This window comes from Ostrea edulis, chromosome 6 (assembly GCF_947568905.1).
Source record: "Ostrea edulis chromosome 6, xbOstEdul1.1, whole genome shotgun sequence".
NCBI lineage: Eukaryota > Metazoa > Mollusca > Bivalvia > Ostreida > Ostreidae > Ostrea > Ostrea edulis.
Window position 1 is genome coordinate 62,488,120 of NC_079169.1, and position 13,240 is coordinate 62,501,359.

Below are 13,240 nucleotides of genomic sequence, written 5' to 3' on the forward strand. Positions count from 1 at the left end.
ATTAAAACACATTGCCTTGATGATAACGGACAACATACGACAACAGCCATTTGCAGCTCTGAATTTTAAATGTTCCTTGATTTCTCTGAAATTCAGTTATCTCCTAATTAAAATACTGTAAAGCAAAATCAAAAAATTATTTTCCTCTGAATTGATTTCTGTTTTAGAATAAGACATCACAAAGTTGGTGAAGTTTTGTTTTCCTTGAAAATTTGGAAAAAAAACAACAACAAAAAACAAACTTGGTTATGATATTCACAAACTAGTCAATTACAAAATGTATTGATTTCAATGTGTGATGGTGATTACTTGAAACAAAACAATTGCACAAATATAGCCATTAGATACAGGCAAATTATATGAGAGAGGTTGTAACAGGTGTAAAGAGGGCAATCTGCAACAAAAGGTCCAATGCCAAGGCTTGCTATGCGAATCGACTCAATAAAAAACTTCAGCTCTGGGATATCAATAGCTGCTATTCTGAAGCTAATTTTTACGACTGTAGCCGAGGTATCAATCACTTTATTTTTAATTAATAAGACATTATCAGGAGATTTCAAACTTGTTGAATATAATACCTTCAGTGGCCTTGGATCTGTTTTCGAATTCATCCTGGCACTTGTTTAAAAGAAGTCGTCTAAAGGTCTACAATGATGAATAACAAATACAAAATAGCCACATTATAACTATCCAAATTTCAAGTAAATTATAATGACAATTTTAGATTACTAAACGTACTGTGATGTTTGATGAGGTTGGTTCAAAGTTTGGTGCGTCTTCACATAGTTGATGGCATAACTGTGCGTACATAGAACTATACTTCGGCTCATCAAGGGCTTTTTCAAATATCTATAAAACATCAGATAGCATGCACAAATAGAGTGTGTGTACTTCATACCAGACACATTTCAGTGTTAAAACATTAACAAGAGGCTCATGGGCCACATCGCTCACAGAGTCACCTTGACCCTGCTGTTGTTCAGCTGTTGTGATTTTTGAAAGATTTTACCCCCAATCTTTATTCTTATGAAAAATTTTCACCCTATATTTTGATTGTGGCCCCAACCTAGCTCCAAGGGGTCACAACAAAACTGAACATGAATTCACCTATGGTGAAGCCTCAACACCAGTGTAACTAACGATGTTAGACCTTTCTGTTCTGGAGAAAGTCAAGGTCACGAAGCATGAAATAAAAGGCCTTGCCAAAAGAAATCTATAAAAACAAGAGGCCCATGGGCCACATTGCTCACCTTGGCCCAAATCTAAAGATTTCCTTTATATATTAGCATGCAAAATTTTGATCCCCTATTGTGGCCCCATCCTACCCCTGGGGGCAATGATTTGAATAAACTTGAATCTGCACAATGTCAGGAAGGTTTTATGTCAATTTGTACTTTCTTGGCCCAGTGGTTCTTGAGAAGAAGATTTTAAAAGATTTTCCCTATATATTTGCATGTAGAAATTAGATCCCCTATTGTGGCCCCAACCTACCCCAGGGAGCCATGATTTGAAAAACTTGAATCTGCACTATTTGAGGAAGCTTTCATGTAAATTTCAGCTCCTCTGGCCCAGTGGTTCTTGAGAAGATTTTTAAATGACCCCACCCTATTTTTGTGATTATCTCCCCTTTGAAGTGGACATGGTCCTTCATCTCAACAAATTTGAAAGCCCTTTACCCGAGGATGCTTTGTGCCAAGTTTGGTTGAAATTGGCCCAGTGGTTATAGAGAAGATGAAAATGTGAAAAGTTTATGCCGCCAACAGACACATTTTTATCGGCCTTTGGCTAAAGTGAGCTAAAAAGTAGGTTAAACTCCGAGGTCACAAGTAAGGTGAAATGTTTTGTTTTATTTTTAAAAAACGTTGAATTTTAAAATATTTTTTCCTATATATCTGTATGTAAAACTTTGATCCCCTATTGTGGACCCGAACTTGAATTTGCTCTATGTCACGTAGCTTTTATGTAAATTTCAACTTTTCTGGCTCAGTGATTCTTAAGAAGATTTGAAAGATTTTCCCAATATATCCCCATGTATGGCCCTTCATTTGATTATTAACTGAAGTCCCCTTCACCCAAGGACTATTTGTACTAAGTTTGATTGAAATTGGTCCAGTGGTTCTGGAGAAGATAAAAATGTAAAACGTTTAAAGAACAATGGACAGCACAAGAGATGGATGGACAGACAGACATAAGAGAGTGATTAGAAAAGCTCAGGTAAGCTAAAAACTGCTAACATGATATCAATGATGAATATTTCGAGAAAGTTCTGATCATATATAGTGTTATTATGATGCACATTCTACTTACCAACAAAATAATTCCTCTCAGGATAACTTGGGACTCAATTCCTACATTGAGAAGTTCTAAACTTAGTTTGTCAAATTTTTCCGGCGTAAGTTTGTTAAGTATTCTGAAAAGAGAACAGAATGGAGTAAGCTCATTGTGATGATTGTATATTAACAAAACAAAATTAAAACTAGAAAACTGACTCTGACAGTCAGAAGAGACCCCCTCCAAGAATTCATGTACTACATGGAGTGGTGCTGATGACATAGAAATAACACCTGTAATGACAGACTAGATGACAGAGAGGAATGGTTAAGTTCTCTCAGATCTGCATCACCATACACTGCAGAATGAAGTATGTTAGGTTGGGTCCTAGCAACAGACCATCATGGAATATATGGATGATTCCTGAAAGTGAATACCATGTAGTATTCAAAAGGGGTTTTCACTTCAGCGAAATTTACCAGCACCTTAGGCTTTATGATTTGACATGAATCGATTCCATAATATACAATGAATATCTATCATGTAAATATTTATCAATAGAGTTCAATATTTTATTGCTTTCAATTAGTTTATTGCTACAGGGTCTGCAATCTAAACATTAACACAATACATGTACCAAAATGTTCCCGTACAGGAGATACGCATGTTGAAGGGATAAATTTCAACAATACCCCACTATTTGATGACTATTGGGGATCCGTTTTACTTAATCTAATTAAAATTAGCTGTTTAGATCCAAAACAACTAATTTTAATAAGATTGACATTTTACTGAAAGGAAATGTGTACTATATTTTTCTAACCAAAGAGAAACAAAACTGATCCAAAAAGAACCAACCATCAAATGGAAGATCCTAATAATAATAATAATGATTGGTTTTATATAGCGCAGCTTATGCTGCTCAAAGCGCTTTACAATACATTATTTCCCTGGCAGACCTTATATCAATCTAGAACTTTCTCAGCTTCCTGGGAGGCATACAGTGCAAGCTGCCATTACAGGCACTAGAGCACTAACATTCTAACAATATCGTTCAATGTCTATAGCCAGGTACCCCTTTTACACTTGGGTGGAGTGAGGAAATTCATGTAAAGTGCCTTTCCCAAGGACACAACGTCGGCCCTGCCGCGGCCAGGACTCAAACCCACGACCTTTCGGTCGAGAGTCTGACAGTCTAACTACTAGGCCACCGACGCCACGGTGATCATCCTATTCAGTGATTCAAATGCATCATGATTTATCTAATTTTTCTCAAACTATACTAAGTCATATACTATGAACTTTCCCTAAATCTATTTCTTTTTGAAATTAATTTTTTTTAGTTTTTCTATTTGTGTACATTTTACTGGTATTAGTCACATCCTCATAAGTTTGATTTTATGAGATATATTTACCATTGTAGCAATTAGACAACTGTAACATTTTTTTTACCAGTAGTTAAGAGTTCAATAGTTACAATTAGCTACTTATATAAACCATTTACAACATCATTAATGCATTAATTGCCATTCAACAAGTTGTGTGTGTTTGCATAACTAAAATTTATTAACAGGAATGACCATCCAAAAATAATGATCATTATCATTGCTCAAAGTCATTGGTAAAATTAGTAACACAAACTAATAGTTAAACAATCTAATTAACGGCATGGGAGTCTTGGGCAAACATGGCAGTCTAGCTACCCCTCTTATCAGTTCACCAACAGTGTACTTCATGGTTTCTGTGCAGGCAATTACCAGAGACACTGTGACGAGTTACGTAAATGCCAGTAAGATCAATGTTTTAGTCTTAGGTTTTACTGCTGTCCACGTACACGCCCACTGATTCCTGTTTTTCTTCTTTTTATTGGTTATTTTCTTGCATCCCAAGTAATTTTGCCATGTCCAGGACACAAAGCCATGAGGAATGAAAGATTGCATAAAGCATGTGTAAATTGGCTTCAGCAAAGGAAGTATAACATACTCACCCCCTGACTCGTCGAAAGGTAAAATCAGTGCGTTCATCGTGGTTAGGAGCATCTCTTCTGAGTGTGCTGGGAGGAACCCATCTAGAAGCTGAAAGTGCCGAAGCACCCTGGCCAGAAAATTGGGGTGGTTTCTCGTCCCTGTAATGATGACGAGTAAAATGATTATTCTTAAAAACCATTCATACAATTCCCTTTGACAACAGCTAAGATAATTTTCCATTGTATGTATTTGGAAGAATGGATCTTGGGTGAATCTGGCTAAATGTTAAACACTTCAATTTATTTCAACAAATTCAGATTGATATCAATGTGTTAATTCAATGTCAACTGCTGACACTAAAACATTGAGCTGATTACCTCAGTGAAACACTCTCTACTAAAGAGGTTTCCACCACATTCAACCCCTTCCTTCTCATTTTTAATTTTTTTTTCTATAAATGTAATAGTAGACACAAAAATAAATTCACATTTTAAGATGGTGATGTTGAACATAATACATCAGGGATAGACATTAACTTTTCCCCACATTTGCCCTTTGGGCAAGTAAACTTGAAGTTTTACTTGTTCAAATGAAAAACTTAGTTGTCCGATTTATTTTAGACCCACAACCCAGGGTTCCAACTTCGACTGAATACCTTAGGGGCCAAGTAGGCCCCTGAATAAGAAATTCTGTTAGCCCATATGAAATTTCAGTAGCCCACATTAGTGATGAAACGATTGTCGCCGATGATCGATTGTCGGTCGTTCAGAGACCTACGATGCTACTAATCGATTACAAAATAAAAGTCGCCGACATCGTTGACCAAACAAAATCCGGAAATCACTTCAACTTTGTTCAAATTTTATTTTCTGTATGTCAAACCCGATCAAAAATAAGCAAACAAAATGGCGGGAGATATGAAGGACGGTAATAACAATGACATTCAACAATCAAATAAAGGAGCCTATCACTGTTATCTTTGATACATTGAGATTATAGATAAATTCCATCACTTGATATATTGGAATCCTGATTTATTTACCTGTGAACAAATGAAACAAAAAAGAATTCAAATGTTGTTTCCATACATTTAATGATTCTGTTACATCTAATTTAAGGGGAAACACTTAAATGCCAATTTCGATTATAATCGATTATTAATCGATTACTTGAGTCCGATTATTGCCGATAATCAATTATGGTTTTTGGTCCGATTGCCCATCACTAGCCCACATATATCATGAAATTGAATAACATGGGTTTTTTTTTTTTTACAAGAAAAAAGAAACATCAGGTCACATTGCAATTTATTTAAAAAATTAAAATATCAATATTTAAATTCTGTTTCCTTCTCCGTAATTCTTTCAAATACCTCTCTCATTTCGTCAACCTAGCAACTTTATGATCTTCGGGGAGTCTGACTTTAACACACGTTTCTTCAGACTTTTTATGTTATTTCAAAATTTCTCAGCTTTACGATGCTGTCAAGTTTATAACTTGGGCAAGCTGTCACAACGACTGGACCTTTCGTGTCATGTTTTGTACACACAGCACGTCATCCCCTTTTTGCCGTCATCGAGCCACATTCTCCCCTTCTTTCCACTTTGGTTAAAAGCAGATGCTTTCTTTTTGTTTGAAGTAACCCTTGCGTTGTTCAACTTCTGGTTTAAATACATTTTGGAAGGTTTGATACCCCAGGAATCATGAATGTCTCGCCAAGTGGCAAAACCTCAACCGGAAATTGAACTTCAATTATAATAGGACTCGGATCGGTCGTAAAGAAAAATGTTGATTGGACAATTACGGTCGCCAATTGGGCGACGAGAACGAATATTTTGGGTGCCCAAAGCAACGTTTAGTCGCCAATGCGAGTGGGCGAGCGGTAATTTGGAACCCTGCAACCAGTAATTCTAACTATCTCTCTCTGTCAATTGGTGATACAGTACGATGTACTAGAATGAGCCTTCACTATAATCTGAGATTCGGTAAAGAAAACAACAATATATGGAGTTGGACGTTACTTTCTAATATTTGATATTCATCAAGCTTAACACAATTAATATGATAATCACATTTCCTACTGAAAATATTACTTGTATCGGGCAAGTGTGTATTGAGTTTCACTTGTCCGAACTGGGTTTTCACTTGCCTCGGGCAATCTGAGAACCGTTAATGTCGATCCCTGTACATCCCCCCCAAAAAGGCCCATGGACCACAATGCTCACTGGAGTCACCTTGTTCAGACAGGGATAGAGACTAACATGTTTCAGACACTTCATCTTCGCTAGCTAACGGTGATGCTCCATGGCGTTTCTCTTTCACCGTGGAGCATCACCCTTGACTAGCGAAGATAGGGACACTTATGAAGGGTAAAATATTAAACCTTTATTGTGGACCCACTCTGGCTCCAGGGTCATGAAATGAAGAAAATTCAATCTCCTACTTGAATACACTTCCACATTAATTACAAGAAATGTATCCTTGCAGTTCTTAGAATGAAGACTTTTATAAACTTCTTCTTAATATGTTCCATGTTAAACATTAAACCCCTATTGTGTGGCCTTTATAAGAGCCCTGGGATATTCAGGGATTAAAATTTTCAATGAAGTCTTCAAGGTCCAAGTCTAAGTTTTTTCTCCCTCTCCATTTTTCAGTTTTAGTCCCTAGCCCAATCAACAATTTGTCAAGTTTCAACATATGCATAGGTGGTAGACCTATTGATTTTTGTTTAGATTAATACATTAAACATATAAAAATCTACAAGTTTAGAATCTGTCTGTATGTACTTAATGCATTAATTCAATTTCCAAAGTCATTTTCTCCTTTCATATGTACTTTAACTGTGCTTTTTTTCTGAGTTTCAGTGTTTCTTGGTTTGTCATCTTTCCATTTTTCTCAGATTTTTGTAACTTTGAAATTGAAATTTAGGAACACTTCAAGATTCAAGTTCTTAATGTAGTTCCCATGATTACATAACTAAGTTTTGCTTCATGAAAACTGTCAATGATTCAGATGTATATCGAAGTTCATATTTTATTATTGATATTCATGATGACCAGGAAGTACATCGCTGTTCCTTTAATAGGCTACCAATGCAGTTTATCATGTCTGTGTGTTTTACTTCTACATAAAATTCACTGTGAAGAAACTTGATCTGGAAACAAATTTGCTAGAACTTTTATTTTACAAATGACTGAACATTTAATTCAATCATGGTTTTCATTTTAATAAAGCAAGTCTGATAATTTCAATTTTTGTTAGTCTTGAGATGATCTTTAAATTTTTTTTCTTTCTATATTTCTTGATGTAATAAACTTTAAAATTTTGATTGCTTCCCCATCCTGGTTAAGACCGTCATACTTTGGACAAACTTGAATTTATTTAATATAAGAAAGCTTTCATGTAAAATTTGGCTTTCAAGGTAGTGTTTTTCTTTAGGAAATGACTTTTTCTATTACCTCTCCTATTCTAACTATTAACTCCCCTTTGAAAAGAGCATGGTCCTTTATTTGAACAAACCAAAATCCTCATTTACCTAAGGGCTACGTTGTACCAAGTTTGGCTTTAAATAATTGACCAAGTGTTTTGAAAAAGAAGGATAAAATGTAAAAATTTAATAACAGATAAAATTTCATTACAAAAAAGCTCACCTCACCTGATCTGTAGGCTCTAACGAGCTAATTAGGGTTCAGTTGGTAAATGTCACTGAGGAAGTATTTTCAGTTACTTTGTCACTGAGAAAGTATTTTCAGTTACTTCTTAAAATACTGCTTATAATTGATATCCTACACTCTTTCAAATGTAAACTCTATAGAGGATTACAAACAACATAAGGTCTACATTGTTGGTGATTTATTTAGATCTGGAAGTAAACATTTACAAGTGTCCAAATTTATCCTCTTTCCGATTTCCCCCCAAATTTACCCTACAAGATTAGAAAGTGAATGCAAATGTTAAATTAGAAAAGTTAAAGTTCAGAACACCTGAATTTATAATGAATTAATGTATGCATATGAGATAAAATATATTCTGCTCTTTTGAAAAGATACCAATCAGTTTAATAAGATTGCATCACACCTCATGATACATACCTTCCTCCGGTGTGTGGAGAAGCACCACCCACTTTTGTCTGTCCGTCCAGAATGTTGCTGGTTTTCTAACAGTACTCGGTCCGACACAAATAGGACAAAGAAAAACGGAAAAAGAGGGGATTCCTCTTTTCACCACTCAATCTACAGTACATTTCAAAAGACATGTAAATATAACAACCAGAAGTATCTATATCCAACGGGTGTTGGATAACATCATATGTATCCTATGGGTGATCTACACAACAGGAATGTAATACATGTCTGAAACTACGATATCAAACTTCATATTGAATTCTGTAAAGTTTCAACAGCGCTTGTTCTACAGTTATTGTGTTTCTTTTATACAAATTACGTCCGGTAAAGAAGCCAATGCACTGTGATGTCATATTTATGTAAATCAACCAATTCAGTAATTGCCTTTGTTTACGGATTCCTTTGTTTGAAGATAACGGACAAAAACTACTACAATAACAGATTTATTTTCATCTTTTCCTTAATACTTGGGTTCTCTTCTCTAAAAGAGATAAGTAAACACAGAGACCATATTTAACCACACAAATATTCACAAGTGGGTTCACGCAATTACACAAGCTAGACGGGAAGCACGAAAGAGCTCGTGCATTTACCCACGTTTTCACGCTTTAAATTCGTGTTTTAAGAATCATTACACAAAATATGTAATAAATCTTCAACCACGAAAATAAGATTGTTAAAATAATCATACTTACATTCTTTTTCTATGATTAATTTCTTCTTGTAAGAGTATGCTTGTACCTCAACTGCCTAACTCTTTAAATTATTCGAGACGAAAAAAAAACATGCAAGGGATTGTGGGTAATGTATGAGTAATATTTTTCATTTTAAAATATTTATAAAAAGTAGTTACGATGTTGAAAATAAATAGAAATGAATTTGTATATCTTATCTACATATATACAATAATTAATTTTAAAGATTGTTTTTAAAAATATGATACAGCAAAAAAAACAAAGAGCAGAGAACCAAAATATACTCAAAGGTCGACAACTCTTACACTTCATGATCGTAACTACCTCTGCCAGGCCAAAAGGTTATAAAACTTTTTTGAGCACGTTTTCATACTCATCCTCAAACTCTGTGTTCGAAATCGTTCTCATACTCAAAAGTGAAGGTTATAAATTCAAACATTCATCGATTCAAATGTGTGTGTGCTCAAACGTTTTCGACCATGTTTCGAAGCTTGCTCAGAGTTGTTCTCAAAACAAATATGGCTTGAGTTTGAGTATGAGCGGGTAAAAGTTTTATAACCTCCAGGACTTGTGCATCAGAAAACACAAATTGATCATCGAGTTCTAATCAATATTATCAAAGAATCTTTAATTTAATGGGAGCAAAATTTGAAGTAATTATTCATGATCATTTATGCTCCATTTTTTTCTTCAAATCACCAGAATTTAATTGGTATATGTAATCAAATACCAATAAATGAACTATTTTAAAACTGTTTACATTTTCATTCCTTAAAAGGTAATATTACTATTGTAATTAACATGTACGTATATTAAATACCTATATACATTATCAAGAAACATTACAACTTCATAATTATTTTCAATTATAAGTATAGAACAATCTTAAAGGGGCATGATCTTGGACACGATTTGACCTAAAAAATTTCGAATTTTATTTTTGATCCATTTTTAATGTTTACAGTGATTAACTAACTAGGTATATTTTCTAATGGTCAGCAAAAATTTTAAATGTCAGTTTTCAAGTTACAAGAGAGATACAGAGCTCGGCCAATTCTTTGTTATGTTAACCACAGGCAATTATATTGCTTGGGTTCAAATTTACTATTAATTAAGAATCACTTGGGTTCCAATTCACTATTAGATACTCTTTAATAGTAAATTCCAACTCGAGCGATACAATTGTGACATGATACAGTTGCTTCTTCAACAAATATGGAAAAAGGAAATATTCCTATATACAGTGATCGATCAATCATTAAAAAAAATTACTTTGTTAGACACCACTTTGATTCCACGCACAAGCACTCGGAAGTTGAACTAAGAAATAAGCTGGAGTTCCTCATTGACAATATCTTTGTAGTCTTTGGTGATCAGGTCTTTTATTGGTGTGTTGGAATGCTCACGGGCACAAATTGTGCTCCTTTGTTAGCTTACATGTGTTTATATTCTTATGATCAGAAGCAGATTTTATTAAAAAGCTGCTACACAAGAAGAAAAAATCTCTTGCTGTGGCCTTCAACTTGACATTTAGATATAGCGACAATGTTTTATCTATTAACAATAATAATTTTCATTCATATGTCAATTTGATATATCCCTGTGAACTCAAGATAAAAGACACCATATAGTCCTCCACATTTGCTTCATACTTAGATATTTGATTGAAAATGGATATTAACAGCAAACTAACAATTCAACTGTATGAGGAACGGGATTATTTCAGCTTCGATCTCCATCATCAACTTCCCATATTTACATAGCAATATTCCATTATCACCTACATATGGTGTTTATATCTCTCAACCGATATGCAAGAGCTTGTTCTGCGTATGATCAGTTCTTAAATCGAGGCAGGCTACTGACAAACAAGTTGATGTTACAGGGGTTTCTACAATTTCTTTTAAAGCCAGCATTTTGCAAATTCTATGGCTGTTATTATGACCTAGTTTGCCAATACAACCTATCATTGGGTCAAATGCTATCTAGCAAGTTTCAAACAGAATGTTAGGCCATTCCTGGCACACTGACTTCAATTATGGATAACTCCGTTTACCTGATCAAGACATGGGCCTCTCAGCGGGTGTGACCGCGTGGTCAGTAGGGGATGCTTAGTCCTTCTAGGCACCTGATCCTACCTCTGGTATGTCCAGAGGTCGGTGTTTGACCAACTCTTTATTTTGAATTCCTTATAGGAGTTATGACATGGATATCTATTTGTTATCTTAAATCAGCTTCATGTAAACAAAAACATGACACAAGCCTTGTTTACTTATTTCCTTAAAAGATCTTTTTCAATCTTTATTCCCATGAAAAATTTTGACAACATATTTTGGCCCCAACATAACCATCCATACTTGCACCCAAACAACATGCTGTTCTGAAGGTCAAGGTCACAATGTCAAAGATTATGGTATAAAATGAAAGGTCTTGCCATAAGAAGTCATATAATATATAAAACATAAAGTTCAGGAGATACTGAATAGGGTAGGTTTTCTTAAAAGTAGGTCAAATTCCAAGGTCAAAAACTTTGGTGTCATAAAAAATAAAGGTCATGTCATAAGGGATGCGCATATGAAATATGAGATCCCTATCACTCGTCCTTCAAAACTTATGAGCAAGTTTAAAGTTTCTGACAAACATAAAGGATGAAAACAATACCCCCCCCCCCCCCCCACTATCATCACAGCTAGGGGCAAAATATTGAGTCTCCACAAGTTTGAAACATTTGCATAGAATTTAGTGTGACCCTCCTACTCTTGAAAAGAATTTGATACACAAACTGGGGTATAATTATATAAACTTTGATCTCCTATTGTGGCCTCATTAACCTACCCCAGGGCCCCCTGAATTCTGAACTACTTGCTGGTTGTTTGTTTTACATCTTGTCAAGAATTTTTTACTCATATTGAGAGATGTCACCAGTTGTAGGTGAAGTATCACAAATTTAGACCTATGCTTAGCCTTGTGCTTACAGTTGTAGCTGTTGGGGTTCTTTAAAGACCCAATTCTAAGTTAACACCCACAAATTGTAGGGTGCTTGTCAATCAAACATTTAACAATAGATCTCAGGGGGAGTGACATCTGCAGTCACTGAGGTCTGGAGCTACCCCAGAGAGGTGTTTTGATAACAATAACAGCCAGTACCTACATACATTCTTTAGATCTTGAGGAAGCCCAGTATACCTGAGTTTTGATAACATTGACCTGTCCACAACTGCTATTTTCTGGTAATTCAATTGTTTTTAAAAAGACCCCTGAACAACGCAATTTCAATATAATTGTAGTTTTTTTCCCTCTACATACATGTATTATAAATTACACAATCAGAAATCAAACAATAATTTGCACAATAATTTCTAAAATTTGTAACTTAATTATTGAAATAATTTGTCATCAATTTATGATACCTCTATATTTATAACAGAAATTATTCATTGAGTCAATGACTGAGAGTAAGAAAGAGAAAAAGAGGGTGGGTGTAGACTGTGTGTCAGCTACCCTTAGGAATATAACCATTATTCAAACACTATAACCATGGAAACTCTGCAGAGGTCCCTGAGACAGGTCCTGTGTATATTTTTTAAAAAGCAGGGACAGGTAGATTTCTACCATGTTCTGTCTCTGTGTATTTCTTTGGGTGCCATGGGATATACCAATTAACACCTTGGTAGACCCTGGCCACTCCAGGTAAATAACATTTGTTTAGATTAGGCTCCGCCTACATTTTCACCAACCCTACGGTCATGAGATGGGTCTTTAAGACACCAAAGCCTTTCGCAATATGGGACCTTTGTTTATAAGGTCATTTCTGAAAGACCCATAATTCTCACTTCTAAATGCCAAGTTTTTGGTGAAGGAGCAATGACTACCAGTATGTTTACATCTTAAGTTTGACGTGGCCATGACACGAGCGGGACTCAAACTCACGACCTCCCGGGGGTGAAGCTACAGTGTATATAACGCTCTACATTTGAACTACCATGACCGGTTGAACTACTTGTAGATACTTGTTTATTGATACGACTTATAAATCATGGCCCTGCTCGGTTGAGATGAAGATATTTAAAAAAGATGTTTCCCTATAAATTCTTATGTGAAACTTTGATCCCTATTGTGGCTCCAAACTATGCCTGGATTTGAACAAACTTGAATTTGCACCTGGGATGTGGCCCTGCTGTTA

The 13,240-nt window shown here is 35.1% G+C and overlaps 1 protein-coding gene across 1 annotated transcript in view; it reads right to left on the reverse strand.

Annotated features, from left to right (window-relative positions):
• LOC125682923 (eukaryotic translation initiation factor 4 gamma 2-like) overlaps positions 1-13,240 on the reverse strand; it is a 35,933-nt gene that overhangs the window by 13,363 nt on the left and 9,330 nt on the right. The window contains exons 7-13 of the mRNA XM_048923491.2: positions 9,431-9,435; positions 8,830-8,843; positions 8,330-8,394; positions 4,259-4,396; positions 2,308-2,410; positions 739-849; positions 579-645 (exon numbers count right to left, since the gene is read on the reverse strand). Of these exons, the coding sequence (XP_048779448.2) occupies positions 579-645; positions 739-849; positions 2,308-2,410; positions 4,259-4,396; positions 8,330-8,394; positions 8,830-8,843; positions 9,431-9,435 (503 nt within the window). The remainder of the gene's footprint in view (positions 1-578; positions 646-738; positions 850-2,307; positions 2,411-4,258; positions 4,397-8,329; positions 8,395-8,829; positions 8,844-9,430; positions 9,436-13,240) is intronic.